This window comes from Fomitiporia mediterranea, assembly GCF_000271605.1.
Source record: "Fomitiporia mediterranea MF3/22 unplaced genomic scaffold FOMMEscaffold_1, whole genome shotgun sequence".
NCBI classification, from domain to species: Eukaryota; Fungi; Basidiomycota; class Agaricomycetes; order Hymenochaetales; family Hymenochaetaceae; genus Fomitiporia; species Fomitiporia mediterranea.
In genome coordinates this window covers 1,560,524-1,588,460 of record NW_006760386.1, presented here as the reverse complement: position 1 = coordinate 1,588,460, position 27,937 = coordinate 1,560,524, and the positions used below count along the sequence as shown (strand labels likewise).

Below are 27,937 nucleotides of genomic sequence, written 5' to 3'. Positions count from 1 at the left end.
TGCCTTGTTAAACAAATAACCTTCGATGAACCCACGAAATAAAGAAATAAAGATGCATTGAGCATAAGGTTTCTCGAAAAGAGTGAACTAAAGGTGAGAACAGACTTGGATACGTAGAAGAAAAGGAACGCAACCAAGAAGAGAAAGAAAGGGAAGGATGCGACATGCTCATTCAAGGGTATTGCGCGTAAGACGATGAAGGGAATAGTAAGGTTCAAAGGTCCAAGCGTGGGTCAAAGTGGATATAAGATCATTGACGTCCAAAAATACAGATTTGCGGCGGGATATTTTTTTAAAGAAAGTGAAGGATTTAGGAAAGGAATGGGGAGGCGCTTGTAGTACCACCAGACTAGGTAATTCAAGTCAATTTTAGCCTCAACAGTAGAAATTAAGTCCGTGATGGTGCATGACCGTTTGGAGCTGCGAAGTTGTTTCGTACAAGTTCGCCACTTGTTCGCGGGGTATAAGACCGAGGTGACGTACTCGGAGTGAATGAAGGCCCTTGATTCTGCTGCTGCGGAGTCGGACCAGACAGAGCCATGGATTGCATCCACTGCTGTTGCGACTGCTGCTGCCCTCCACCACGTTCAAGATCCTGTGCAGCGAAGCCAAAATTCTGTGCTGTCGGCAGGGGCCCGTTTGTCCCAGGATGCGAGAACGGTTGATGAGGTAGCCGTGGCTGCGGTTGAGGAGACTGCTGACGAGACGAGTGCCCATTTCGTATGGGCGGTGGTGGCTGTTCAGACGGAGACCCCGAGCTGGATGGACCTTGCGGAAGATCCTGAGTGAAGTAGCCGTTCCGCCCTCCAGCGCCGGGCGTTCCCGGCTCACCGTACAGCTGCCGCCCTCGCGTCATCGAGGGATCAGACCGGTGAGTTGCGAGACGAGGATCGCTTGCGTCTCGTGTCATATTCGAGTACGACCCGCTTCCACTTGGTGTCATTCCCTGTGAACCCGAGCCCAATACAGGAGAGGTGAGCCCCTGAGGCGTCCGGCCGTTCGCGCGCACTCGATGATACGCATCGCATTTCTTCAAGAACTCCTTGCTGGGTAACTCCGTCGCGCCACCAAAGTACTCTTGATCGTGTAACAAGGGTAGAAATTCCTCTGGCACGAGATAAAACTCATCTTGGTGTTCGAGCAAGCTGTCCATGACACGGATGCTTTCGAAGCTCTCCACCCGAACTGTGTCATTGCCCTTAGTTGGGCTACTCCGGAATATATTAGGACTAATGACCGTTGCAAGGTTGTGCAAGTCCATCCTGTTCCCAGTCTCCTCATCAACGTGAGAGAAGGAGGCCACCCACTTAAGGAACGTGAAAAGGACCTCCACCGTGTCTCGATTACCTTTGGGAAGCATCAACATAACAAGATGGAGACATCGTATGCGGTCGATTTCATTTGGCAAGTCTAAGGGCTGCGTTAAACCTTGGATTAGAGGAAATGTAAGCGACTACTCACTTTCGGCAGCCATGAACAAGCGATAAAGTTTATAAGTCATCAAAGGCTCCGGCAGGGACTTCAAAAACTTCTTCAGCAACGCCGCAAGCTGGACAGGGTTGTCTTGAGTGAGATCGACAGATGAAGGATCGCGATCAATCGCTTCGGTCAGCTCGTTCAATCTACGGATGTTGCCATTCTTGCGGAAAATGCCTTCGACGGACATGTCTACTACAGGATCAGCAAGTTACGGGGACAAGAGCAACGGTTCGCTGACCCATTTGTCTCATAGCAGAGATGACGTCGTCAATAAAGCTTGGAACCCTAAGAGTTGCTGCCCGAGACGCTCCAAGGGCAGAATCAGCAGCTTCCTTCTCGATTAGTATCTCTAATGGAACGCCAAAGACTCCTGCAGGGGACTTAGCATCAGAAAACACGAGTTTAAAGATTTGGGGAGACCAACCTTTCTTCTGTTTATCCTTTTTGAAAAACTTGTTCCAGAATCCACCTTTCTTGACTTCGATGTACTCCAAAAGATCATCAAGCTCGAATTCGTTCTTCAAAGGAGAGCGACTAAGTGCCAGAAGTGCAGCATGTTTGACGATCATCAGCTCTAGTGGTGTCAGCTCCGCAATCAACGGGATAGTGCTTTGCGATGGGAGCGCTCGGTGTTGCTTGCGTGCTTCTTCCGCTTCAATAAGCTGCGGTATGTCGGCCAGCGTGATGCCATCATCAGAACGAGCAATTGGAGGATCTTCGATGCCTCCGGAGGGCGAATTCGGAGCGGACTCATCTATAATCATAACACCAGTGTTATTGCGAGCAAAGCCCGGACGAAGCGCCTGACCCCTATCATCAAACAAACCGCCAGGAAGAGCACCTGGCGCTGCTAGTCGTGGCCGACCAGGCTGAGACTGTTGTTGTGGAAGTGGGGAAGTCGGCGGCCCTTGTATGCCAGATGGTTGAGCCGGTTTCATCAACCGTGCTTGAGCAGCTGAAGGCATCGCAGATTGCGCCTGAGCGGGTGGTACGAGATTTCGCTGTGTAGTAACATTAGCGACACTAGTAGGCTGTGCCGTCTTTCCCGATGGCGACTCTATGATTGTTGAATGCCTTGGTAGACGAGCCGTTGCAGATTGTTTACGATCGAGGTGAACCGCCTTCATACGAGGAATATTACCTGAGTCGAGATACGACTGTTGCTCGAGACTGTCATTTGGTTGCGGCTGAACAGTTGCAGACGCTAATAATAAAGCATTTAGTCGGAGGTCAAGCAAAACTTGCAATATGCGTGACTCACGTGTAGGAGGAATTAGCACTCCCCTCCGCTTTAGCAGGTAGGACAATCTACGTAAGGCGACATTCAATAAAAACGCATACTGCTCGAGCCTCGTCACAGCCTGAAATCCACCAACTGATCCTGCGCGTTGATGGTCCAAACAAAATATTACAGTGGGGACAGGCCCGTATGGAGAATCTTTCGCCGTCTGCGGCTCATATACGAAAATGTCAACGTTTGCAGGTGCCCGACGTACAGTAGACACCTTCGGCGGAGGTGCTTCCTTGTCATCGGAGCCAGGGTCCCTTGGCGTTTCCTTCGGAATAGGAGGTGCAGACGCCTTCCCACACACCGAGCATTGTAGACAATGTGAGTGCCAGCGCTGATACGTACCCAGCCGTGCACAATCCTCTTCGACCGTAACGTCACATTTTGCACAAAGATCTGAAGGTGGTTTGATCGAAAGACGCTCTACCAGTGGAACAGTAGAGTCAGGGGAATCGCTGAAGGGAGACTCGCCCGCAAGCTCAGGAGCCAAACTCTTGAAGCCATATGTCACACCGTGCGTACTATCCGCCCCACCGAGATCGCCTGTATGCCTCTCGCCGCCTCGAATAACCCGACGGGCACCTGGATTACCACCCTCGACAGCAAGAAGATGCAGTTTGTCGAGGAAATTCGTCATTGCCTCTCGCACCGAGTGGTCGCGCTCCAGCTTGAGGCTGCCCGTTAGTGCTATCCGGATGAGGATCTTCAAGTAGTGAGCAAGTCCTGTCACGAGAGCCAACAGATCCTGGGTCATGCCAGTCCGTCTTTGGTTGTCTTGGGGCTTCGAGAGGAGTGTGAAAAGATCCACAGTCTTTCGACATAGAAGGCGTGCCTCGCGAACGTGTGACATACCTGCATATAGGTTAGTATGAATAATTGTCTTATGATATACTCTGCGTGCCTTTCAAATTTAGCCGCGAGAAACATGTCTCCAAATCGTCAATTGTCGCAAACAGGACTTCGACGTGCAATATAAATTTCTCTGCCATGCGAATAGCATCCAAGTACTGTCCATTGCTAACTTGTCTCAACATGTCTGAAATGCATGCCGCACTCGACTCCTCGAACGCCGACAGAACGCTATAAAGTGTTGAGCCATCTTCAATAGTCCAAAAGAACGGGATCCTTACGTCCAAATGCGATATACTTGCTGCTCCATCCGCACCTGTTTATTTTTAAGCGATTGCGCCGTTTCTTTCTCCTCTTCCTCCTTCCAAGGCTCCTCGCTCACATCAATCGCGGAGGTATTGGAACTCGTCGGTCTCCTCGAACTAATTTTGACATTCCAAAACTAAAATTTGAAAGTGTCAAAAAGTATGTCCTATCTACGTCATAGGATGCCTGACCTTGTTAATCATATAACATTCCGGATGCCAGCATTCGTCACGGTTATTACGATTGATTTCCACGAATTGCTTTAAAATAGCGCTGTTGCAACCAGCACATTTGGTTGCGAACCGAGTTGAATAGTGAAAATGACAGTAAACGTCATTTTCATGCTCGTAGTAAGAATCTTGAGGTCCAAAGACTGTCGGGCACACTGAACACGTAAAATGTTCAACATGGTATTTCTTGTCTGAAATTCATCGGCTAATATGAGAGAAGTGTGGAAAGAGCGAGCGGCGAAGCGCTTACTGCAAGCCGTAATATAACTGCCTCTTAATGCCTGGTCACATTTGGCACAAATGAGGTTCAGTCTACGGAAATAATCCCGCTCGCATAGTGGCTGTTGTTTGCCGTCGGGACCTTCAATAGGAAAGAACTTCGAAGCAACCACAGCATCACAGTCCTAACCATACCCGTTCAGCAAATCGGCTTGTTGAATGGGCTGGATACGTACCCTGCACTTAAAACATGGAAGATGCCATACATTCCCCAGAGCCCTTACAAATGCACCCTCCAACGGCAATGAGCAAGCCGCGCAGATGGTGGGAGCAGAACCTGAAGCACCAGATGCATTGCCAGTTGCTTTTGATCCCACACCTGAAGGTGCCGAGGACAAGGATGCAACACTGGAACGCTTGAGAGTTGAATCGTCTGCCTTCCCCGACCCGTCTTCGGAATGATTTGACGACGAAGCACCGCTACCCTTATCATTCGGTGTCAAGGGCCTGCTGAGTGAATGGAATGCGGGCATGGGACTCCCGCTGGGGCTCGAGCTCAATGCCAAGTTATCCGACCGACCATGGTTCAAATCTTCACTCCGCGCGTGAGGATGAACATCGTAATTGGACGGCGTATTTTTCCTGTCAAGTTCATTTGCCGTACCAACTGTCAGCGATCGAGCTGGAGGATGATGCTTCGTTGGAGATCGAGCGAAAGAGTCTGGCAGAGGCGAACGCAAAGCATCAAGCTGATGTGCGCTATGCTGTTGCAACTGCGCCTGATACTCCCTCAGCTGCTGCTGCTGCTGCGACTGTTGGACTTCACCAGGAAACGAAGAAGAATCCATGGAAAAGAGCGACGGGGGAGTGAAAAGTAACGAAGAAGAGTGTCGGGCACGCCCGCCAAGGGACAAATTAGCGACTTTGGTGTCAATGCGTTGCCGATGCCGCGTCGTCGCCAAGTTGCGATACGTCAGATTGAGCTCAGTTGGATGATTCCGACGCAGAGAAACGGCGTGAATGGCCGCTTCAAGAAGAGAAGCCTGTGCGACGGTGACGAAGGCGAAGAGGGGCACGTCCACACTGGCGATGAGGGTCAGTGTCAGTAATAACACACAATCGAGGCCGACGCTGTCACGATCACGCCCACGTGTTCTGTCCCTTGATCTTTCTCCAGATACTCAACACCATCACTCTCATTTATTTCCTCTTCCCAGCACCAGGGCTCAAAGCCGCGAGTTTCCATCACAGCATCGTTTGTAGTATTTTACTGTGCTTTTCTTTACTCTATAGTTCCGAAGGAAGCTACCAAACCCGAGGTCACCTTGTTGCACTATCTTGGATTCTTACGTATATCCCGTTTGCTTGCCTATGACTGCCAGACACTCCAGGTTCTGAGGACTCATCAATTAGAAAATCGCCCACCGCATCGTATTCTGTTTAAAAATTGTGGACAGTATCAAAATCCTCAATGTTCCGATGTAACCTCCCATTCACCTCAAACAAAGGCACTAATCAATGTTAACTGATAACTATCAGCATATTATTGACGCGAAAAAAACCCCATGACGACCTGCACTACAGACACACCGATATACACTATGCTAGTGTGGATTTTATTTAGTTCGCATGTAGGTTGAGATACACTATCCTTTCAGAAGTGGCATCTCTTTTTTACCATAGTATTAATCACATTCATTGCGTCATTTTGATTGGTTCTCTACCTGATACCTCTCCACAGAAACGCGAATTAATTCCTGGCAAACTTATTGTGGGTTATGCATGTACGCATACTGCTCTTGGTAGCGGTCTACCGATTCTACATGAGTGGAGCACTCCAGCTTCTGTACAGGATAGTATGCTTTGATAGTGTACTCCACCTAAAGTAAGGTGGTGCAATTCCTCAAAATACACCCAATCTGCACAGGTGTATTCAAGAGCCAACACTAACCACCCAGATTCATCTTGGCCTCATAACGACCCCACTGCATTCTAAATTAATTAGCGCAACAACTGCCACAGTTCAATCGTCCCCGAAGGGCACACTGAGACACCCACAGGGCTAATTACGTGGATCACTCAAGAAAGTAAGAGGACGAATGGCGACCCTCATACATAAATGGAAAACGAGGGCATCGGCATTCTGCCCTGTAAGTTTGTAATTTAAAATAAGTTATCAGTATCCAATGTTTGTTTGTATGTACAAGGGGACTCGGGAGTGGTGAATTCCGTTCCTTATTCGTCATATCGGCCTTTCGGACGGCAATGTCCGGAATACACTCTGTCCAAATATGGTTCCGATGCCGCCGGTGCCGTGCACATACGCATACATGTACGCTCATTCAGCATAGCAAATCGCGACGGCTCGGAACTGTCATGCGCCGTTAATGTTGCGCAAGCAGCAGCGTCGCGGCACACCGGAGAGACAAGATAAATAGCGCGGAACTCTTCTTGCTTTTTTCCGCCAATCCACACATCACCTGCATCATCGTGAACACCTCAGTTCTCGGCCAAGCAATCCCGCTTTACGTGTTGACAATCAATTCTCAATGTCAATGCATCCTAGCGGTATCCCAAGGTGGAACATGAACTACCACTACGCTTTCGTTCACGGACCTCGCCGTTTCAGATTCTTCCCCCGTCTCTTCTGGTTCGCACTCGGCGCCGGTGCCTACGCCTGGTGGACAAGACACCGTGAGGAAGGTGACCGTAGAATTACCGACGTTCACAATGGGGAGTGGAAGAATTGGTCTGGAAATCATTTCGGTTGCCACCGACGCCGTGAACAGTTACCGCCGCCACCCACACAGAATTGGAATACGCCGCAGCCTGTTTCACAGGGCAGTCAGCCAGTAACTACTGCTCCAGTTGCACAGGCTCCCGCCGTAGTGGCTACCACTGTCTCAGCTCAGTCTCCAGCCCCTGCTTACGTCTCTACCGAACCCACCGCTCAGTCGAGTGAATGGCATTCAGAGCGCTTCCGGGAAGTCGGAAAACAAGCCAGTGACGCCGTAAGCAAAGATTGAACGAATTTTGAGTACAATGCTGATTGCTTCCTTTGGTCTGCAGATGGCTGATATGTCAGAGCAAGCACTGGACTCCCTAATGGCCAATATTCAGGCGCTTAAATCTGTAAGTGATCCCTATTCAGCAAGGCCTTTAATTCCGGGATTTAATCTTCTTTTTCTATAGAAACTTGTTCAAGCGCGCGAGGGACGTGAGAAGGAAAGACTCTACCTCGAACAGCATATTGCCGCGGATGCTCCTGAGCGTAAGGACAACCCAGAGCGACTCGTTTAATATTGTTCCGTGTCCGCGATCCTTTCGTTTCTTTTCTCAGCCAATGTAGATCATAATTATTCTCAATGTACCTTCAACCCATATCAATTAATATTTATTTGATATATTCCGCGATTAAAGAAGCTCTCGTCAAATCCTCATCTATCGCCAAAGAGTCTTCTAATTAACGTGTACTACGAATTTGCAACAAAGCACGCGATTGTTTGGGCGATCAGATTATCTCGGGCTTGTGTTCCATCCCCCTACTCGCTCGCCAAGTTTCAGGACCCTACACCAGTACTAATGCATCAACAACACGTTTTTCTGATCGAGTTTCCCAGGTAGTTACTCACCGTCCTATTCTTAATCCTCTGATTCCTTATGCGTCTAGCGAACCACTCAATGGCCGTTGCGTCTGGTTCATACTTGGCCCGCTCTTCGGGGAACATACGAGACACGGTGGCTTTAATCGCATTACTCTTATTTGTAAGAGGATGGAGGTGAACCTCGTTACCTGGCCTCGTGAAGAACACGACGGACCAACGTGTGTGCGCCGCCTGTGCACCTGGTGGCTAGACAACACGGTGCAGATTTGAGCGGAGTATTCCACCAAATGGCAGTGTCAGAGTGTCCCCGACGTTACAGATCGCATAGTCCAGGATTATACGAACGTATTGCCAGTCAAGACTTCCCAGTGGGGGTACTTGTAGTCCCTCCAGCCTGTTATGTGAAATGGAAAGTGATCCGAAGTCTTTATGTGCTCCAAATGTGACATTGTCCGATTTCGCATTCTTATTTGTTTCGGCGCCCCCGTCGACATACTTCGGAGAATTCTTAATACAGCGAGCCTCTGAGCCGCTAGGATCGCTCAGCGCATGAAGATTCAGGAGTACACCAGGCGGAAGACCAAGCTTCTTCTCGAAGATCGACAAAACGGTGTTATTGATTTCGAGAGACTTGCGCACACGAAGGGTCTGATGGTGGACTCCATTCGATCATTTACGGTTGAAGGGTACGTGCGATGGACCGGCTTGGGATACGCGAGTCCGTCGTCCTTGGAAATATTAATAAACTCGACCGTATCAAGATTGCCGTGTTCGTCCGTCGCGTTCTTTCGTGCCGCCTTGTATCTGTAATTCCGCAATCAGAGCTGAGGGCGGATGCCTAGACAACCTTTAACATCCACTCGAAAAACTGCCTATCGTCCCCCCTGTTCAAATACCAATTTTTCCTCCATGGAAGGCTTCATAGTTGCGGCTCTCATCTCGAACATCCCGTCAGCCTCAGGATTGGCACCGTGATTCTTCAGACTGAAACAGACTCGCTTAGAACAAAGAGGAGCAAATAACAAAAAATCAAACTCATTATACTCACTACCAGAACCCAAGCTCGGTTGCGGCTTTCCAGAGTTTCTCAGTTCCTGGAGTATCTCCGGCTTTGACAAAGTTCGTAGTCGATTACGAGAAGAGCGTGGGCTGTTACGTCTTGTGGGAATGGAGGTAATGCGATTTCAGGCATATTTAATTCGGTTGCAAGCTCTGAAATGATTTCTACTCGTCCCTTTTATACTTGAGGACGAAGGATACAAGATATTGCGATTTTACATCCATGCGCATAAACTGACTACGCACGGGATACACCTGTGAAGACGTCACCGACGCAAGGCCTACGAGCCTAGCAAAGGGCGCCATAACGGGTAAAGGGGAACCAATGTTCAGAATATTTGCAAGTCAGAGTGATCGGATAAGCGACTCGCCTTCCGTCATTGAAAGAAAGTATATCCTACGAATGTGGAGCTTTGGACGTTCGCCAAAGTCATCAGGGACACGTGTCAGTGGGTTTTATCTGGGTATACATGTTGCACGACGGTAATCATGTATGCTACGCACGAAAAGTGCTGATTTATTGAGAAAACTGACACCACCGAAGAGTCTTCGCCGATGGAATCCGCGAAGCATGTAGCCCGCGCCTTTTGCTTGTCGAAATCGAATCGGTAGGTCGTCACCTTCCCATCGATACGCAGGCAGACACAGCTTCGATATATTAAGTCGGAAATTGTGCGGAGAAGCGGTCAAAGTTATTGAATGGCAACATTTTGAGTCTTTTAACTCAGAAGAGTTTCAGATAGTGGATCAGAAACTTGCTCCTCTTGCCGTGCGGAATGTATCTAAACAACCACTTGGAGAAATTATTTCTCTTCATCTCACGGTCCGAGTCGTGCCTAATGGAGATTCGCTCGAGCTCCAGGGCGCTAGGATTGTTTCATTATTCGCCAGAGGAATAGGAAGACATTGACATGATAGGATCGTACGCGGTTTGGGACTTTGCTATGCCCCCTTCAGAAATAAACGCAGAATGACGACATGTTTTATGTATTCTTTGTCGAATTCTCTGGTCGATGGGTCAAGAACTGTTGGACTGATCGAACGATAGATATAGCGAGAAAGTGTACCAGCATCACTTCGTTGACTTTCGAGACGTCACTGTTGTGATGAATAACCGATTACGACATTTCGCATAACTAGACTTTAAGTCCACAAGAACATGAAGTCCTCTTTATGCAGTCAGTTTATGTAAATGAACGAACAATCACCCGATTCCGAAATCTTCAGACATGAGTAGGCGTCTTGGAGTGCACTGTTATGGCTACCGTCAGGATTGCTTGCTATAATTAAGGTGTCACCGTACATAATGTCCAATACCCTTTAATGAGTGGCACTTGATATCATACTTGAACAGTGTATTGAAAGACCGATGGATAGATCGTTGTAGAACTTTCAATAATGCTCGATACATTGTCATGCTGCTGGTGAAGTCCGCGACCCATTTACGGGCTGAACGTGTTCATAAAGTTCTCGTTTCCTCTGAGACTCGCGTAACTCTTCTTCTCGCTGCCGTATTTTCTCTTGTCGACGTGCGTCATCGCGAATTACTCCTTTGTACATTGTCTGACAGAATCGCCGACTAATCAAATTTCCGTACGCGTGGCACGACAAACGGGAAACATACCTCGTGCTCTGCTTGTTGCATATAGTGAACTCCGACGATAGTGCCTACTGCAAAGAGTGCGGAAACAGCAAGAGTGATTCGAGCGGCTCTACTCATGACCGTCGAAAGGAGCAGGGCTAAGGCTGGGCTGCATGGCTATTTTACAGGGCACGAGCACGTGATTTAGAGACCTTGCAAAACCAGACTGTGCAACATATCCACCTTACCACAGACTACCAGCCATCTGTTTGCTGCTCACTTGAGAAAGGCAATAATAAAAGTTCTGCTGGTGAGGGTTATTGATGATGGCATTCATTGTCATTATGGGTGAAAGGAGATGGGATTCTGGACACAGTGAACAAGGAAAATGCAGAGCAAGGGATGCATGATGAGAGCAAACACCTTCGTAACTTCATGGATTATTACGAAATATAGTCACTCATAGACACGATGTCTTATTAGCGTAGTATTTTATAGTTGTTCGTATAAATGAAATCATCATAATATGCTTGTTCCCTTCCTGTTGATTTTGGTTATCGAACGGTCGATAAATCAAGAAATACATTACAAGCCCTCCACTGTAACCTCTGAGAAAATATAGATAACGAAGGTACGAGCCTTTCCATTTCCTTACATTGTTCTTTATATACCTCATTCCATTTCGTCGTCACGTAAGTAATGTGCCCTAACCAAATACCTTAACCCAGGCATCCGAAAATAAAGATAGGCTCTCCCAATATCTCAATACTAGGGGACAAGCAAGCAACCCCCTGGTGAAGGCGTATGCATGCGCTTAGGCCTTCGAATCCCGTGATCTATTTGGGACGTCTCGTATAAGGTCGCCTGAACCGGAAGGTTCAGCATTAGCTGCGGCACTTCCTCGTCCAGTGACGTACGTCGGAACACGCGGGTCGAGTCTACCTTGTTCCTCCGCTGTTGGGCAAGTTAGTATACGGTACAAAGAGCGTGTGTTAGGAGTTTGCTTGATGAGATAGACTTACGTGTGGAAGACCAGAAGTAAATGATAAGTCCGAGGATGACGACGGCGAACGCTGGGAAGTATAGCCAGTACGGCTTATAGTGCTATAAATAAGTGAAGCAATGGAAGTCAGTCGTCTCGTACAAAAACAGAAAAGGGTAATATAAAAAAACCCGGACGTACGAAGAGAAACAGCCCAAACAGCAATCCATAAAAGTCACTCGTCAAAAGCGAGATATTATAATACGCCGACGACGCCAAACGGTACAACAACGGCGCGACTGTATACAAAATGAACATTGCACCTGTATAAGCGACGAGAAGCCCGATATTCTCGCCGTTCCAAGTCGCCAAGCGCATGTCCTTGTGCTCTAGCCCGGCAGCTTGGATACCGTTGATGAGTGTCCCCCACATTCCGAGTTGGCCTACGACTTCGTACAGGGGGCGTCGGCGGACGAAGAACTCTTCTGTTGCGTTGGCTGTAAGAAAGTGTAGTTGTTGTTAGTAAATTACGATTTTTGTGACGTATGGTACAACGATAACAAAACTCACTAAAGCCATACAGGGATGCTCCCAGAATCATGAATCCATCACCGAGCGCCATGTTCTTTGCAGCGTAGTCCTTCTCGGTGATATGATCGGACGCAACGAGTAAACCCAAACCGGCGACACACACAACCACGCCGAGCAGTTGCGTCAATTGGTATTTCGGGCGCATATACAACCAGCAAAAGAATAGACAGACAGGAATTGCCCAACTGAGAAAGTTGATTTAGACAGAGAACTTGGCGAAATGTGAGCCACGGCACGTACGCATCCAGTAACATACATGAGAGCAGCGTCGTATAATTGTATGCTTTGACAACTAAGAAGTTCCCTTCCACGTCACATGCAGCAAGGAAAAAATCTACAAGCATACAGTCAGTAGCGCGTTGGGCGAAATGAGATTTAGACTCACACTTCCAGCCATCTCTAAACACCATCTTTGCCCATCCCGTGAGTCCGTCTAATGAACAATCACACGCTTAGTATAGAATTGCCTTGATGTTCAAAAAAAACTGACATCGATAAAAGGTGTACGGAGTATATATCGCAAACAACGAGAAGTACCTAATCATTATATCAGAGCCTATACCATAAGAATAGATTTGGTCCGAGACTCACAGGAACCATGTCTGCGTTGTCGGAAGCGACCAATTTCTGGACACCAGCTCTGTCGTCGTCACATTGGTACAGGTGATGCAAAGAGAGACGACCTGTCCCGCAAGAAGGGACAGGATAAATCTACGCGTCCAGATACTCCTAAATCGAATCCAAGTGCTTCTTACAAGCGCCGGTAGAGAACTATAGTCAATCGGCGGACGAGTTGCAATCACTGGTCTTGGAAGCTCTTCTGGTCCGCTGCTGGAAGTTGACCGACGTATTGATTTTGAGATGGAATCGGCGACGGAACGCTTTGAGTCCGTGCGCACAAGTGCAGGCTGGTCGCTCACGACTGCAATATCCGCCATACTTTGATTAGGTCTTGTCTCGCACTCCAGAGGGAGACCTGGTCCACTGAAGGCTGCTGATGCAGGTGGAAGACAAGCAGGTCCACGAGGAGTGTCCATCGCGGATCGAGTCTTCTTATACGGCTCCTCCCCTGCTATTGCAGGGCCATGTGGATTGTAGGTAAGCGATGGACAAATTGCTCAATTCCAGGAACACACATATCGGGGGAAAGCATCAACTTCTCTCCGATCAATCGTGTTATCTCTGACCCAGTCTAGTAGACTAGCCAGCACTCCAGCCTCGTTTGGTCGCTATCAGAGAGGTACACTGATACCAAAGACACTCTTAATCCGCCAAATCTCGATTCGTTTTTTTGTATGCTGTACTATATACAGATATTTTGCAAACATTGGTGCAAGGTGAAATCACATGTCGGTCCGAGGGGCGAGGAGGGGAATTTTTTTTCAAAGCTTGATCTAAAGATATGCCTATATCGGGCGATCGACGCTTCATTGATTGCTAATCTGATATCCCACTGTCCATGCACCATGAGCAAGCAAATTCCTCCTCACCTTTACCCACCATGCTAGCCGTCTCCCAACCAGTCGCAGTACCCGATCCCTCAATCGTACCATCCAACGCACCCGAACACTGTCCAGGCGTCGACTCAGAGCTCGCAGGCAAAGCCGACGCCTGCTCCGGATGCGCCAACCAAGAAATATGCGCCTCCAACAAACCAGCAGGTCCTGACCCCGCGCTCCCACTCATCCGATCACGAATGGCAAACGTACGGCGTAAGATACTAGTACTCAGTGGGAAAGGCGGAGTAGGGAAGAGTACCTTTTGTGCTCAGTTAGCTTGGGCGTTTGCGGCGGACGAAGAATCTCAGGTACGTACTAAGTTAGTACTACTTTGACGCGATACCGACATGCATATACTTTCATTTCAATTGTTTGGTGTGTTTGTTCCTGGATTCGTTTTACTGAATGTTATCGTATATATTTCTCCAACTATAGACCGGGATCATGGATATCGATATCTGTGGACCTTCAATACCAACCATCCTCGGAATCGCCTCTGAAACAGTACACGCATCCTCCTCAGGCTGGTCCCCAGTCTACGTCTCCGATAACCTCTCCGCAATGTCTGTCGGCCTCATGCTTCCCTCCTCCACCTCCGCCGTAATGTGGCGCGGACCCAAGAAGAACGGACTCATAGCCCAATTCCTCAAAGACGTAGACTGGGGGACACTAGACTACCTCCTCGTCGACACACCACCAGGAACCTCTGACGAACACCTCTCCGTCGTCCAATACCTCAAAGAAAGCGGAATAGACGGCGCAGTAGTCATCACGACCCCACAGGAAGTCGCACTCCAAGACGTCCGCCGCGAAATCGACTTCTGTCGCAAAGTCGGCGTGCGCGTCTTAGGCGTTGTAGAAAACATGAGCGGCTTCGTGTGTCCGTCGTGTAAGACCGAGTCGCAAATCTTTAAACCGACGACTGGGGGTGCGAAGCGCCTTGCGCAGGAGATGGGTGTTGAGATGCTTGGTGCTGTCCCTCTTGATCCGCGAATAGGCAAGAGCGCAGATTATGGTGTTAGTTTCTTGGATGAATATCCCGATAGCCCAGCAACCACTGCATACCTAGATATAATCGAGAGTGAGCCAATAGAATCGCTTTATCTAACAATAGCTAATCATATTTCTTTACAGGGATCAAAGATGTTCTCGGTGACTGAACCAAACTTGATCTACTCCACTTTATAATCACTCCCTATAGCATACTGCATTTTCCCATCATGCACATACCACACAACCTGTTGTATTATGTTATTGATATGTCATTAGCAAGCACAAGGAGGAATAATTAGAGCATACAAGCAATTTGTTTAGAGATAAAACGACAGACGATCATGTACACATAAGCTCTACTATTCTACAAAATATCAGAAGGGAGTGAGTGACACTGATGACTATGTCAGTTTTGGTAAATAAGCATCGGACGAAATGGGTAGTAGAGGGTGGCTAGGAATGGCTGGTTGTTAAGTAGATATCTAGTGAATGCTATGACGTCGTCTCGTTGTAGATGGACTCGTGATGCTAGGAAGATGAGGAAAGATCGTGTGCTGGACTTCAGGTACGATGACGCAAAGGCGTTGATGTCGATGGTCGGCGAGGAACTCCCCTCCTCTACAAACAAACGTGTAGTCAGTCAGAAAAGAATGAAGCGCTTCTCCTTTTTCTTCGCAGGCGTGCACTCTCCACTCGAATTCTCCTTCGCTTTCGTAGGCGACCGCGGCAAGCTCGCCTTGCTCTCACCCTCGCCCTTATCGTCTTGCTTACGCGCAGACTCTGGCCCTGCACTATTTGTAGTATTTCCACTGAAATGCGCACTCGAACGTCCGCTTGCAGTCGCAGTACGATACTCTCCCTCTTCCTCGCGTACGGTGCCGAAGTCCCGCGGCATCTCGCTCGGCGGAGCGTCAGCAGCGGTCTCACGTCGTTCGATAATTGCCTTGCCCATGGGACCCATGGCGGCCAGCCCGCCCTCGTGACCTTCAACACTCTCGTGAATAGACACCGTACTAAGCGTACGCAACAACTTGCGGGGCGCAGTAAATCCCATTCCATAGTCCCCTCCAACGGTTGACGCCGTCCGAGATCGAGCAGGTACGAAGTAACTCGTACCAGTGGTTGGGAAGGGTACAGTACCAGTCTGTCCCGATGCTGTGCCTGACGGAGCCCTAGACGCGTAATCCGCCGCAGAAGGAAACGGTGCAACTGGCAATCCTTCTTGGTGCTGAACACGACGAACGGGAGAAACCGACGCCTCTGAGCCGACTCGTTGGTGGAGACTCCTTTCTTGAAGGAAACTCGACCTCCGCGCATAATGAACGACAGGATCGTTCATCATGTTCGCTGGCGTCGGCGGACGCATGGAGTCGCGCCTCTCCATGCCTGGTCGTATAGCTGCAGCGGGTGCAGTTGTGGGCGATGGAACGTCTGTCGGGTGCGCCGTTACAGTGGCAGTCTCGGATCCCGGTTTCTCTGGTTCAGCTTTGGCCTCTTTAACGAAAGATTCGTTGCCGATTACACCCTCAACAGCAGTTGATGAACTAGTTTCAGTAGTTTGGGCCGCTCCTGTAAGGTCTTCTGGTTGCATTGTGGATGGCCTGCCCTCCGCGGGAGGTTCGGCAGGAAGCCCCTCCACCGAACGAGGTTCGCTCCGCTGTGACGAAGTACGACTTGCATAGGATAGTTCAATGCCAATACTTCGGACTTCTCTGCGATACTCATGGATTTCGTTCCATAGGGCTTCCCGGAAGTCTTCGATAGTTTCGAGTTTCTCGATTTCCTGCCACTTATCATAGATGATAGGACAATCAGGCTCATCATTCACATCATGATATTGAGCCAGCCATGGATGCTCAAGTGCAGTCGTGACTGTGATACGTTGTTCGGGATCAAAGGAGAGCATTTTGTCGAGGAGGTCAATAGCTAGTCGCAAAACGATTCTTAATATAGCAATTCATCGAAGAAGCGTAACGGGTGCAAGAGACTTACCTTGCGGGTCAGCGTGCGGTATGATTTTTGAAAACGGGACGGTTTTGCGTCGTGGCAGAGACCGTACGTATGCTTGAGCCTGTTCAAATGAGAATACAGATCAAAACATCCTACTAAACTCTCACCTTTTCGCTCCCAATCCGCGTCAAGACGCTCTCTTCAGGAGTACCTAAGCGAACAGTATCAGCACGTCGCACAGATTGGACAAGCTTGCTTTCAAATACCTAAGACGTCCAAGATTTTGTTAAGTTGATCAACTGGACATCATTCGCTAAGTGAGATTTACAGTCATGAAACACAAGGATTCGCTGACTGACCATAACTAGTGGACAAAGTCAGCATCAAAAGACAATAACATGGTGAGATTGTACTACTTACTCTTTACCCTTAAACAACGGTTTCCCGAGTAATAATTCAGCCAGTATACAGCCGATGGACCAGACGTCAACTGATTACTAAAAGTTAAACCACGTCTCTAGGCTCTGTCACTTCCTAACTTACTGGCAGTATCATATCGTCTGTTATAGTCGTATGTTAAAGGGGAGTCGATGATGTAATGCAAGTACCTACCGGAAAGCTAGCATGATCTCTGGCGCACGATACCATCTCGTGGCAACATATTCCGTCATATGTGTGGCATACTCATCCGGACCCGAATTGAATCCGCGACTAAGACCGAAATCACATATCTTCAGCTCGCAGTCCGCATTAACAAGTAAATTGCCGGGCTTTAGGTCACGGTGCACGACAGAAGCGGAGTGTACATATTTCATCCCTTACATCATGACGACATTAATGACTTGCTTATTGCGGAAGTGAAGAGCACGCACCCCGTAATATCTGGTATACAAAGTATTGTATGTGTTCGTTGGTAAGCATCTGTCCAGATTTAATAATTTGATGGAGATCGGCTGAATGGTGACGGAAGTGGTGTCAATTTCCTAAACAACATAAGAGATAGACTTGGGACAGACCTTCCATGGGCTAGGAACGGAATGAGAAGGTCAAGATTAGTATCGGTGTCACTGTAGGTGGGGCAATCGTACCTCCAAGAACAAATAGCTAAACGCAACGGAAGGTTAGCACACTGCCGACAAGGCAATTATATCACTCACATCTCATTAAAATCCTTCGAGATGGCGTCTACATCGATTAAGCCAGTGATATTCTCATGATTCGCAAAATGTCGTAGTAGTGTAATTTCCCTCAAGGCGCGTTTTGCAAGAGATGTCTTCTCAAATACCCGAGTTACGAGTTTTATCGCAACTGTCTCCCCCGATATCTCGTCTGCAGCAGAACTAAACCGAGTTTAATAAATGCATCCGTAAAGTCCCGGAATAATGAAGCACGTACATGACGACGCCATACGCCCCAGAACCCATATCCCGAACCATCTTCCATCGTTTCTCGACATGGAAGACCTTCCCGAAGGACGAGAACAGCGCATGGTATCCTCTGTGATAAGACCGCGTGCATGAGGTCAAGGTTAAGATTAGCCGAGGGGCCGGGTGGAGTGGCACGTACCTCCGTCGCAGGTTCTCCTCTGACGCTGGGTTGGACGGACGGCGCGTCCTCGACCGTCCTCTGTCGACGTTCCAGGATCCCTCAGCGGAACCCCTATCCTCAGAGCTGGACTCCTTCTCCTCACGTGTGGTTGAACGACGGCGACTCCTGCGTCGCCCAACGCGGCTCGAACCAGATCGACGCTGAGCCGAACCTTCGTGCCCCTCACCCCTCTCACTCATCTTCCGAAACGAAGAGGAAGAGACGTCAAGCTAAGTTTATAGTGCCAGTGCTAAATCTGCTGCAGTGGGGATCGCGATGGTGGTGCTGGAGAGGAAGCAATGAGCCGTTGTCGTGGCCCAAAATGTCGGATTCAAGTAGGCACCCTCGAGCCAGAATTACGGACACCGCAAGCCGGTGCAGTGGGAAGATGGTGGATGTTGCTGTGCAAGTTAATGAGCAGCAGATTCAGACTAGATGGAGGTAGGGAATAGAGCGAGGGCTATATTTATTATTAAATATTGTGCTATCGGACAAAGAAAGAAACTCGCATGTAAATCGTAATTTCCGTGCGTACGCGTCATTTGCTCGTCTGACTCAGAGGATGACGACTAGTGTCCTTCTATGTATTCAGTCCGCGAAGTTGCATTCTAATGTATTTTAGTGTACACTATAGAGTAACTACTAACTCCCATAAAGCACTGAATCTGCCCAAGGAACATAGCAAGAACGACGAATTTGCAAGTAGATGATGGCGCAGATTATATACAGCCGGTAAAAACGTGAATAAACGGCATGCCGAGTACACGTTGCCTAAGCGCTTGGGGTAGCTGGAAGGGGTTCACTTTGCGGCGCCGGACTCTGGCTTCGATCATCACCAAAAAGATCAAGGAAGCCTGCCTGCCGCGCCTTGTTCCCAGCCTTCTTCAGAACAAACTCCCGAAGGCCCGATTTGAGCCCTGGTTGTTTGTCGATAAGTTCACGTAGCTGGTCCTTCGGAAGTTGGAGTAATGCGCCGAAACTAGCTGGAGCAATTGTCTTCGCACACCGAATGAATCCTTCCCATAATGGTGGATTCGTCCAGATCTTCTTCGTGATAAGACGAGAAAGGAGCGTGGTAGACACAAAGCCGACTAACGATTTGTACGTGGTAACAGCCTGAATAACCTGATTGATGACGTTTTGAGAACAAAGCAATTGATTGGCTATGCGAAGAACAACTCACAGTTCGTAAGAACAGCACAGGTAATACCGGCTCATCGACAATTTGCTGCATCACGACCGCAAGAATTTCAGATCGGAAAACATCCGTCATTGAGAAGCATATGCCAATCGCTTCGCAATTCTACGTCAGATCCTTGTCGAAATGAAAACCAACGTGACAACTTTACCTTCAATTGTGCTCTTCAGACCAATCTCCTTTTCGGATTCATGTAAAAGTACCATCAGCTCGGCAGGGGTAAGTAGCTCGCTTTGCCGAACACGAGGAAGATTGGAGGTGACGCTGCCGAAGGTTTGCGGGGGTGTCGTGACAACCGATTCAAAGACGCTCTTCACAAGCTGTTTAGCTTCTGCGGTGCCATTCAGCATGGAAACAACGCGCGGGAGGTGCTTGACAATGTCAACCTGCCCAATGGTAATTTAGTAACTCCGCACTTGCACATCGGATAAACCCTTACCTTGTCCATTTCGGCAATAATGGGAATGAGGAATCGAGGGTCGAGTTCTCGTTCAGTAGCCAGTGATTTGACAAGTGAAACGAGTGATGGGCTTGGTCGGCTGTTCTCAGTGAAAATTGTGAGGATACGTAAGGCAAGTGATTCAGCGCCAGGAGGGAAAGAATGCATGAGCGCCAGTAGTTTGGCATGGTTGGGCCCGAGGGATCTTATGAGCGCGGTGATGAGACCTTGTATGGCCGACTGAACAGAAGCGTCCATTTGACCATACGCATCAAAGATTCTATTCACAAATATCAGGGCAAATCCGAAAGATGATATACCGATTCACACTCACTCATCCAAAAATTCAGGACATTTGACACACAGAGCAAAAATGAGTTCCATATGTTGAAGGACCTGGGGTTTCTCCGCTGGTAATTCGAGCTGCTCCGGAAGGTACTCCGTCTGTACTACTTCTTCCTGCGGCATTTCTCCGTCCTCCATAGCATCGGCATTGCCATCTACATGGTCCGCTCGCCCGTTTGCTTGATTGTCACTTGCAGGCCGTTTTTGAAGACGGCGAAGAAGCCGCAAAGCAAATGTCCGAATCATTTCGCCCATAGGCTGGATGTCTGGTACCCATCGTTTAACGGTTATTATCGCCGCTCCACGTGTGACTTTGTCTGTACAAAACCATGAGTATCCGCATCTAACCAACTTAACAGAATGAAGTACCTTGGTGTGTAGTCAAATCCAGTAGGATCTTCATCGCTTGTTGTCGCAAGGGAACGCGCTGAATTACGAATTCTCGCAGAGTCGTAAATCCGACTTGCATGCTACACGAGTTGCATTTGTTCAGACTCTGAAGAAGTTAAAGGGCGTGCATATCGCTCACCGATCCGGTTCGACACAGAGATCTCTAAGCAATTTCAAGGTTTCCGGAGGGACAAGTGGGATATCAAGTAGGAAACGTGAAAAAGTTCGGTCTTTCGTATCTATCATGGGCTCGTATGCTGTCACAAGTTTCTGGACCCATAGCGGATAGGCTGGGTACTATCCCTGAAATGAGAAGCCGAACGCAGCGAAAAGAAAAATGGACACACCCAATCAGGATACTTTGCGCCTTTGATCTTGTCGTTGTACCATTCTTCATTCATCCAGGTCACAGCAAGTCTTTCCCTGCTGGATAATTAGAGCCAAGCTTACCTTACAGGCGACTCACTCACCTTGCCGGGAAATTAGATACAATGTATTCGAACAGGGTCTGTCTTATTCGCTCTCTTCTCGAGATGGTATCGACTTCCATAGACTCAGGCCTCTCATCCTCAGTTTCACCATCTCCATCTTTCTCAGCACGCTCTTCCTCTGGGTCCGCACGCGTAATCATCCGCACGAGTAGTAACATCCAAAGGTCTCGCGAGGAAGCACCTTGGGAAGGCTGGTGCGTGCGTGAAGCAACGTCACTTGCAGGAACGAGTTCCCTACTCGTATCCCATATTCGCGACATAGATTGCTGAAGTAAGTCCTGTCTCTCTGGCTCCGAAAATTCCCGAGGTGATGGCAGCTTGAAATCAGCGAACCTCAGCGCTTCGTCAATGTCTATTTCGTCCATGCCCTCTGGTAACCCAGGAGGCAAATCCTCTTTCTGTGATATCTATAATAAATCAATTAAGTGGAACAAGTATTAATAAATGAGAGAAATATGTACCTCGTCATTTACTCTATCAGGCTCGTATTCTACTTCTTCGTCTCCCACGTCCATTGCTAAGGGATCGACAGGTTCGGATTTCACAGCGGATGCATCAGCCGAAGGTTGAGCAGCTTCTGGAGGCGGCGGGGTTTCATGTGCAACTGATGCAGAAGGTAACAGTCCATTTGCTTGCTTGTACCTCTAAACTAGATATCAGTAGACTGTGACAACACGTTTTGCTTCAATGCACACCTGCACGGCAGCGGACAGAGTCTGTTCGGTCAAAATCTGTAGATTTGCAACTATGAGGTCGGTAACAAGGGTATGCGGAAGGGCAGAGAAATCAAAATTTGCAAGGACGTTAGAAACATTCGCTGAAGTGTCATGCTCCGTCTTTAACCGCTTCGCTTCGCTTGCCTCATCGCTGAGGTTATTAATCGTCCGTTTACGGCTTGCTTCTGCAGCAGCTGCAGCCTTCCTGTTTCTCTCGTTAACAACGGCTTGCTCCATGCGGACCGCCTGCTTGGTGAGGGCATCGTTGATTTGGTGACCATAGATCGTTTGAATCTGAGGTGTACTGTAGAGCAGTCGTAAGGTTAAAGCAATTCCAAAGAAACGTCTCAACGTACCGTTGAAAATGCAATAAGAGAATCCGCACAGCCTTTTCAACACTTCGTACAGCCGTGGCAGGAAAATGATAAATGGCTCCCGGGTTCCAGCTAGTAAGCGCAGAGACGATAACATGAGCTAGAGCTGGCCTCTGCTTGGCAATGGAGCTCCAAGTATTCACCACAGCTGCCATCATGTCCGGATTTCTAGATATCCGATGAGGCAAGCTCATCGGAAAGAAAAGAATAATCACGCACGGCATTGTATAAAAGATAGTGACAACATCGCCCATAAGCTTCTGCCCCTCTGCTTCAAGTTGCGCAACATTAATGAGAGGATGATCGGCTGGACAAAACGAAAGATTGGGGTCGCTCGGTTTCTGAAGCTGTAAATGATAGTATTCATGTAAGGTAGGCACAGTAATGTATATTGATAAAAGCTTACCCGTGGATCTGACACTCCCCTCGTCTGGACGAGAATTACTCGTTGCATGAATTTCAACGCAACAAGCTTTATCCCAGATGTTGTTGTCGGCGACCAGACCATCTCAAGTATCTTCGACTTGCAACCCGCCAACGTCTCCCACATTGGTCTTAGCGTTCGATTTGTGCATCTATAAACAATATTCAGACGCCGGGGTCTTGACGGCCGCAATCTGAGGGGTGAACTCACAGGTGACGGAATAACAGCGGATACACCGAACCAAAGCATTGTATTGCCACTTTAACCGTTGCTGGATTTGTGTCTCGAAGGAGACCGGCAAGGACGTCTAATGACTGACTGGCGACTAACGAATGACGATTTCATAAGGTCACAAAACTCAATGAAGAGGCTCGCAGTGTACATACTCTCTGTACGTTTCTCAACAGGCAAATTCGCCCTCCCTAACCCATAATGCAAAAGTTCGAGTGTCCAACGTCTTAATAGCGAGTCTTTCGCTCCCAACACGCCTCTAATGAGGTTGGATACGAGTACTGGTATATAGGTGGGATTTGCTTCGAGGTTTTCACGGAGTTTGGCCAACAGGTCAGCCTGCTCGCTGGAGTCAGGCTGCACCGAGTACGCTGCCTGGAGTGCTTGCAAGGGATCCATCAATGAACGATGTTGTCAGTGCTGTCTACACCTCGCTCCCATGCGCGACTGGTGGTCGTGCGCGACGAAGAGCAGCACGGACAAGAAAGGCGCTGCCCGTCTTGAGACGCGTTGCACGCAGAACCCACTTGCCTCTTTCGTCTCTCTTCGTCCTCGACTGCCACCATGGTCTGTATTTCCTCTGCGCATTTATTTGCTAATTTATTCATCGTGTTTCCCTAGGCCTCAACACAGAACCAAGGTATCCAGACCCTTCTTGATGCGGAGAAAGACGCGCAGAAAGTCGTGGATGAGGCTCGCCGATGTGCGTTTATGCATCGGTGTCCGTGGCGCTCCTATCTGACAATCATCTCTTCGCAGACCGTGTCCAGAAATTAAAGGATGCACGTTCTGAGGCAGAGAAAGAAATTGAAGAATACAAGGCTTTGAAAGAGAAGGAATTCAAGGCATTCGAGCAATCCGTATGTACTTACGAGCTCTCCCCTCTGCACTAACGCTAATGCATTCGCCACAGCGAGCCGGTACGACCCAAACGTCCCAGTCGGCCATCGACAAGGAGACAGAAGTCAAGCTTACTGAGATTATGCAGTCTTATGAGGCTCACGAGGCTGAGGTGGTGAAGAAACTCATTGATCGAGTGACGCTGGTCAAGCCTGAACTCCATCGGAACCTCAAGAAGATTGAGAGCCCCTGATATTGACATATGGCTGTTGCGCATCTGTTACGCTTGTTTCATTGCATTCATATCTTCTAAGAAGGATTCCGTAGAGTAGTCTCTATAGTATCCTTTACCATGTATTTTACGGACTTGAAATGCATCACGCGTATTTATGGCTGTTTACTCTTGTCCTGTACTATCACCATGGCACGCGATGTAGGGTAAGTGAAGAAATAACAAAACAAATATTTCGTAATAAATCCAATCCTAGGCTTGACGACTTTGATTCTTGGGAAGATCCATGGGCTCGAGCACCAGAAACAACCCGTGCAGGGGAGTCATTTGAACTGCACGAGAATCATGAGCTGCTTGAGACGGTCCCAACGCGTTCAAAAGCGAAGACGGTGTACCACGACGGAAACACTATAGGTGTGCACACACACTCCAGTCTTCTAACTCGACTGGTTCTGATAGCAATAAAGACTGGCTGCACGAAGAAGCTGCTGATCGTTCTCGACAACATCGATTACGCTCGTTTCGTGGACTTCGTGGTGCCCTCCTCCCATTACTCGAATCATCACGAATTTGGTTCATAGTCGTTAGTACTGGCGTTGGCATTGGTGTAATCGGGGCGTGGCTAGATATTCTCGTTCATTGGTTCAGCGACTTAAGAGAAGGTCGTTGTGCTTATGGGTTCTTCTACAACCAAGTAGCATGCTGTAGTGGTCTTGACCGTGAGTCTATTCAACGAGTATCTCGTACCGTCGCGGAATTGGCCTGAAAAGAGTTCAGCTGGAGAGGTGTGCGAGGATTGGCTGACTTGGAGCCAGTGGTTTGGCGTACATTCCATCTTTGTGCAGTCTCTTCTACAGGCGGTCATTTATATTTCACTTGCGGTTCGTAATGGCATCGTTTTCTGCTTTCGTCCATTCAACCACTTTGCAGATCGCTTTTTCGAGTAGCGCAGCGTTCCTTGTACTCATTTATGCTCCATAGTGAGTATCATAACCGATTGATGATTTGTCTTCTTGACAGCGAAACCTTTGTATGCAGCGCATTCCACACCGGAAGTACGTATAATGAATGTCTATTATGAAAGGTAAACTAACTGTAATACTCGATCGCAGTTCCTGAAATCAAAGCTGTACGTATGGCCCGGTCGTAGCTCCATAATCATTCCACTGACTATCATCGTAGATCCTTGGCGGATACGTCTTCGACGAGTTTCTGGGACCGTGGACACTGTTGATCAAATCCCTTGGCCTTGTATTGTCCGTAGCCTCAGGTCTGTCTGTCGGAAAGGAGGCAAGTCTACCACCCTCAACTGTGTTTGCTGTGTGGCTGACGCTGGTAAAACTTGAAGGGGCCGCTCGTCCATGTATCATGTTGTATGGCCTTCCTCATTTCAAAGGCCTTCAACAAGCACCTGCGCAACGAGGGTGAGCTTCACCTAGTCAACACTGACCTTTGCATTGGACGTAACAACCCTCCCATAGCACAAAAGAGACGTATCCTCGCAGCTGCGGCAGCAGCCGGGATCAGTGTAGCATTCGGTAGTCCGTTAGGCGGTGTTCTCTTTGGACTGGAAGAGCTTGACGTCTTTGCAAGCGATTCGGACGTCATATGGAGAGGCTTTGTGACCTCCGCTGTTGCGGCAGTTTCTCTTCAATATGTGGATCCTTTCGGGACCGCGAAACTTGTGCTATTCGAAGTCTCGAGTGGAAGCGACACTTGGAGAGGATTTGAACTTGTATGTTCGCATTCTTCTCGTTTTCCATGTGGTACTAATGATGTACAAAGTTTCCTTGGCTTTTTCTGAGTGTCATTGGAGTAAGTTAATTCCAGTTATAGTCCTTTTTAAATGTGCAGTGTACCTATCAATACCTCTAGGGCGTACTCGGTGCTATGCTCATTCGACTGAATGTTGCTGCCGCCGTGTATCGTCAGAACAGCTACCTTCGCGATAATCCAATCTTGGAAGTCGTTGGCGCGACTGCATTTACGGCCGCAATCAGCTACTTGGTAAGCATTATTTTAAGCATGGGGACGTTGTTGTCTCACGGAAGCCGATGTCTAGATTGTATTCTTAAGGTCATTATTTTTCTCGCACAAGTGGATTATCTACTGATCATCTAATAGGGTGCAAAGTTCGGACTTGGTGTCAAACCTCTTCCAGGAGTGTGATATCTCCAAGGGAGATTATCATGGACTGTGCAAGTACGTTCTGCTTCGCCTTCGCTTCCAAGCAATTGAATCTTAGTAGTAGTATCTTAGCCCGAATGCCATAGTCGAGAATATCTTCCTTCTTGTGCTCACTGCAGCCATAAAAATTGGTCTCACAGCTTGGTCGTTCGGAATGATGGTAAGACATCTACGACCTGAGTTATGTGACGAGAATTCTTATTACTAGTTCTAGGTTCCGGCAGGAATATTCTTACCAACAATTACAATCGGCGCCTGCCTCGGCAGAGCTGTAGGATTGGTTGTGTAAGTTCAGACATCCGTTATGCATCGAATATATACTCACAATGAACTATAGTCAATGGTTACACCGTGCTCATCCGACATTGTGGGTCTTTACAACGTGCCCTCCGGAGCCTACCGTACAATGCATTTCTCCCGGGTTTTATGCCGTAATTGGTGCTTCTGCAATGCTAGGAGGAGTGACAAGGATGACTAGTACGTTATGTCTTGCTTTTTGTCGCCAATACAACAGCTAATATCTATATTTGGCAGTATCTCTTGTTGTTATTCTCTTCGAGGTAGACTATTGCTACGATCTCACCTTCTTTACTAATACTAATTTGTATCGCAGCTTACCGGCGCCCTGTCCCATGTCCTGCCAATTATGATTTCTGTTATGGTTGCAAAGTGGGTTGGAGATGCGTTCGGAAAGGAAGGTATCTATACAAGGTGGATTGCGCTACGGCAATATCCTTGGTTGTCATCCGTCGAGTATCGTGATAAGGGCGAGAGCGCGGGCAATGTCATGATACCAATTGAGAGACTCGCTACGATCGATGCCTTTGGCTGTACAGTACAAGACTTAGGTATGGTGCTCAACCATGTTTATTTCTTTTAATCTGACCTGTCTTGTCATAGATCGTTTGGTGAAGGATCATGATTACCACGGTTATCCTGTCGTATCTTCAGATAAAGAATTATATGGATACGTGATGAGGACAAAATTAAAGGCAGCGATCGGTACGTGCCTCCCATTCGTTTGTATAATACAGCCTCTCTCTAATACTTCAGAAGATCCGTTCCTCTCATCCGATTCCATGAATCAAGTTGTCGTATTTGTCAAGGCTGCTGTAGACTCGACGAATATCGACTTATGCGCTTTAGTCGATGAGGCGGCGATTCAACTGCGAAAAGAGATACCACAGGAGCTCGTCGTCAAGATGTTCCAAAAGATGGTATGTAGCTTTGGTTCATGCTCACTGGCATTGCCATTTGTCTAATAATGATAATCTCTTATAGAATATGCGATATGTTTTCTTTACTCGCTTTGGTAAGCTCGAAGGGTTGGTGACGAAAGCGGACATTGTTTCATTAATGAGTTCACACATTCCGTTTGTTGGAGCGCTGGCTCGGGAAGAACGTCACGAGGAGGGGAGCTCACCTGAGGTATTATGGGAAGCGAGATAGGCATAGAACTATTTCTAGACATTTTATAATGCATTTTGCTTTAATATTTCGCATTGTCTATGTGGACTATATGGTATGGGGAGTGTGGTCAGAATGTCCTGAATAAGGGAAGAACGAACCTCCTGACTACGTGTAAGAATTCATTTTGTAAGCCACGTCGCGTAGGCCAACGAGACGCGTCAAATTGAATTGATTAGCCCCTCCTACTGTAATTCCCGTAAAGCGACCGCACGCGTCTTTCTCTCTCTCCACTACCACTCACACAATTTCACATCTCATATCTCACGAGTCATTTAAGCAAACAAACAGACAAACAAGAACATGAGCTTCCTCGCTGCACCACGAAATGGCACGCGTAGGGTATCGGGGCAGGCTAGCAAGAATCGAAAATCGTCGGTGACG

The 27,937-nt window shown here is 48.1% G+C and overlaps 10 protein-coding genes across 10 annotated transcripts; 4 read left to right on the top strand and 6 right to left on the bottom strand.

Moving 5' to 3' along the window:
* Positions 1 to 294: 294 nt before the first annotated feature.
* On the bottom strand, positions 295 to 5,442 carry FOMMEDRAFT_100987 (RhoGAP-domain-containing protein). Its single transcript, XM_007261513.1, has 9 exons — positions 4,608 to 5,442; positions 4,403 to 4,556; positions 4,114 to 4,343; positions 3,898 to 4,058; positions 3,669 to 3,847; positions 2,741 to 3,619; positions 1,718 to 2,683; positions 1,462 to 1,668; positions 295 to 1,410 (listed from the first exon to the last, which is right to left on the bottom strand). Exons 1-9 carry the CDS (start codon positions 5,217 to 5,219, stop codon positions 389 to 391), a joined length of 4,410 nt encoding a protein of 1,469 aa, XP_007261575.1. The 5' UTR covers positions 5,220 to 5,442; the 3' UTR covers positions 295 to 388.
* Positions 5,443 to 6,836: 1,394 nt separating this feature from the next.
* On the top strand, positions 6,837 to 7,804 carry FOMMEDRAFT_164550 (uncharacterized protein). Its single transcript, XM_007261512.1, has 3 exons — positions 6,837 to 7,382; positions 7,441 to 7,503; positions 7,564 to 7,804. The coding sequence occupies exons 1-3, from the start codon at positions 6,921 to 6,923 to the stop codon at positions 7,669 to 7,671; spliced, it is 633 nt and encodes a 210-aa protein (XP_007261574.1). The 5' UTR covers positions 6,837 to 6,920; the 3' UTR covers positions 7,672 to 7,804.
* A 78-nt stretch (positions 7,805 to 7,882) lies between these two features.
* FOMMEDRAFT_130767 (Clavaminate synthase-like protein) lies at positions 7,883 to 9,168 on the bottom strand (the record flags this gene model as incomplete). Its single annotated transcript, XM_007261511.1, has 7 exons — positions 7,883 to 7,939; positions 8,004 to 8,207; positions 8,229 to 8,624; positions 8,654 to 8,773; positions 8,873 to 8,960; positions 9,025 to 9,049; positions 9,093 to 9,168. 7 exons carry the CDS (start codon positions 9,166 to 9,168, stop codon positions 7,883 to 7,885), a joined length of 966 nt encoding a protein of 321 aa, XP_007261573.1.
* A 967-nt stretch (positions 9,169 to 10,135) lies between these two features.
* FOMMEDRAFT_164549 (uncharacterized protein) lies at positions 10,136 to 10,755 on the bottom strand (the record flags this gene model as incomplete). The annotated part of the gene is made up of 3 exons (XM_007261510.1): positions 10,136 to 10,287; positions 10,339 to 10,598; positions 10,660 to 10,755. 2 exons carry the CDS (start codon positions 10,753 to 10,755, stop codon positions 10,449 to 10,451), a joined length of 246 nt encoding a protein of 81 aa, XP_007261572.1. The 3' UTR covers positions 10,136 to 10,287; positions 10,339 to 10,448.
* A 676-nt stretch (positions 10,756 to 11,431) lies between these two features.
* Positions 11,432 to 13,128, bottom strand: FOMMEDRAFT_74946 (DUF914-domain-containing protein; the record flags this gene model as incomplete). The annotated part of the gene is made up of 8 exons (XM_007261509.1): positions 11,432 to 11,571; positions 11,640 to 11,721; positions 11,801 to 12,096; positions 12,170 to 12,375; positions 12,431 to 12,524; positions 12,576 to 12,623; positions 12,681 to 12,727; positions 12,782 to 13,128. The coding sequence occupies 8 exons, from the start codon at positions 13,126 to 13,128 to the stop codon at positions 11,432 to 11,434; spliced, it is 1,260 nt and encodes a 419-aa protein (XP_007261571.1).
* Positions 13,129 to 13,688: 560 nt separating this feature from the next.
* FOMMEDRAFT_115986 (P-loop containing nucleoside triphosphate hydrolase protein) lies at positions 13,689 to 14,962 on the top strand (the record flags this gene model as incomplete). Its single annotated transcript, XM_007261508.1, has 3 exons — positions 13,689 to 13,997; positions 14,125 to 14,770; positions 14,824 to 14,962. 3 exons carry the CDS (start codon positions 13,692 to 13,694, stop codon positions 14,847 to 14,849), a joined length of 978 nt encoding a protein of 325 aa, XP_007261570.1. The 3' UTR covers positions 14,850 to 14,962.
* Positions 14,957 to 18,808, bottom strand: FOMMEDRAFT_100978 (kinase-like protein). Its single transcript, XM_007261507.1, has 14 exons — positions 18,199 to 18,808; positions 18,028 to 18,129; positions 17,790 to 17,972; positions 17,721 to 17,736; positions 17,649 to 17,658; positions 17,505 to 17,585; positions 17,245 to 17,449; positions 17,176 to 17,192; positions 17,053 to 17,122; positions 17,026 to 17,029; positions 16,899 to 16,932; positions 16,800 to 16,843; positions 16,675 to 16,753; positions 14,957 to 16,608 (listed from the first exon to the last, which is right to left on the bottom strand). The coding sequence occupies exons 1-14, from the start codon at positions 18,417 to 18,419 to the stop codon at positions 15,323 to 15,325; spliced, it is 2,352 nt and encodes a 783-aa protein (XP_007261569.1). The 5' UTR covers positions 18,420 to 18,808; the 3' UTR covers positions 14,957 to 15,322.
* A 2-nt stretch (positions 18,809 to 18,810) lies between these two features.
* Positions 18,811 to 23,275, bottom strand: FOMMEDRAFT_16256 (uncharacterized protein). Its single transcript, XM_007261506.1, has 16 exons — positions 22,983 to 23,275; positions 22,807 to 22,921; positions 22,579 to 22,747; positions 22,392 to 22,519; positions 22,155 to 22,340; positions 21,778 to 22,102; positions 21,544 to 21,726; positions 21,062 to 21,489; positions 20,939 to 21,014; positions 20,731 to 20,888; positions 20,571 to 20,671; positions 20,191 to 20,518; positions 19,857 to 20,136; positions 19,569 to 19,803; positions 19,403 to 19,512; positions 18,811 to 19,344 (listed from the first exon to the last, which is right to left on the bottom strand). The coding sequence occupies exons 1-16, from the start codon at positions 23,224 to 23,226 to the stop codon at positions 18,991 to 18,993; spliced, it is 3,420 nt and encodes a 1,139-aa protein (XP_007261568.1). The 5' UTR covers positions 23,227 to 23,275; the 3' UTR covers positions 18,811 to 18,990.
* A 116-nt stretch (positions 23,276 to 23,391) lies between these two features.
* Positions 23,392 to 23,920, top strand: FOMMEDRAFT_130762 (V-type ATPase; the record flags this gene model as incomplete). The annotated part of the gene is made up of 4 exons (XM_007261505.1): positions 23,392 to 23,394; positions 23,449 to 23,530; positions 23,587 to 23,687; positions 23,741 to 23,920. 4 exons carry the CDS (start codon positions 23,392 to 23,394, stop codon positions 23,918 to 23,920), a joined length of 366 nt encoding a protein of 121 aa, XP_007261567.1.
* A 168-nt stretch (positions 23,921 to 24,088) lies between these two features.
* Positions 24,089 to 27,535, top strand: FOMMEDRAFT_137873 (Cl-channel protein; the record flags this gene model as incomplete). The annotated part of the gene is made up of 21 exons (XM_007261504.1): positions 24,089 to 24,105; positions 24,156 to 24,313; positions 24,367 to 24,618; positions 24,677 to 24,780; positions 24,830 to 24,879; positions 24,938 to 24,954; positions 25,012 to 25,028; positions 25,082 to 25,189; positions 25,248 to 25,323; positions 25,381 to 25,634; positions 25,685 to 25,714; positions 25,775 to 25,906; positions 25,962 to 25,975; positions 26,024 to 26,101; positions 26,159 to 26,246; positions 26,301 to 26,371; positions 26,424 to 26,563; positions 26,621 to 26,646; positions 26,700 to 26,934; positions 26,987 to 27,303; positions 27,368 to 27,535. The coding sequence occupies 21 exons, from the start codon at positions 24,089 to 24,091 to the stop codon at positions 27,533 to 27,535; spliced, it is 2,352 nt and encodes a 783-aa protein (XP_007261566.1).
* Between the last annotated feature and the right edge of the window lie 402 nt (positions 27,536 to 27,937).

Bases quoted from the DNA above. Each gene is read 5' to 3' on its own strand.
- FOMMEDRAFT_100987 (XM_007261513.1), bottom strand. From the start codon at position 5,219: ATGGATTCTTCTTCGTTTCCTGGTGAAGTCCAACAGTCGCAGCAGCAG. The intron at 4,557-4,607 runs GTACGTATCCAG...GGGTATGGTTAG, and splicing joins TTCCATGTTTTAAGTGCAGG to GACTGTGATGCTGTGGTTGC. The intron at 4,059-4,113 runs GTCAGGCATCCT...TTCAAATTTTAG, and splicing joins AATGTTATATGATTAACAAG to TTTTGGAATGTCAAAATTAG.
- FOMMEDRAFT_164550 (XM_007261512.1), top strand. From the start codon at position 6,921: ATGTCAATGCATCCTAGCGGTATCCCAAGGTGGAACATGAACTACCAC. The intron at 7,383-7,440 runs GTAAGCAAAGAT...TTTGGTCTGCAG, and splicing joins GAAAACAAGCCAGTGACGCC to ATGGCTGATATGTCAGAGCA. The intron at 7,504-7,563 runs GTAAGTGATCCC...CTTTTTCTATAG, and splicing joins ATATTCAGGCGCTTAAATCT to AAACTTGTTCAAGCGCGCGA.
- FOMMEDRAFT_100978 (XM_007261507.1), bottom strand. From the start codon at position 18,419: ATGAGTGAGAGGGGTGAGGGGCACGAAGGTTCGGCTCAGCGTCGATCT. The intron at 16,844-16,898 runs GTATTTGAAAGC...CTGTTCGCTTAG, and splicing joins CAAAATCTTGGACGTCTTAG to GTACTCCTGAAGAGAGCGTC. The intron at 16,609-16,674 runs GTAAGTCTCTTG...TTTTGCGACTAG, and splicing joins ACCGCACGCTGACCCGCAAG to CTATTGACCTCCTCGACAAA.
- FOMMEDRAFT_16256 (XM_007261506.1), bottom strand. From the start codon at position 23,226: ATGGATCCCTTGCAAGCACTCCAGGCAGCGTACTCGGTGCAGCCTGAC. The intron at 22,922-22,982 runs GTATGTACACTG...GTCATTCGTTAG, and splicing joins TGTTGAGAAACGTACAGAGA to TCGCCAGTCAGTCATTAGAC. The intron at 20,137-20,190 runs GTGAGTGTGAAT...ATTTGTGAATAG, and splicing joins TGTCCTGAATTTTTGGATGA to AATCTTTGATGCGTATGGTC.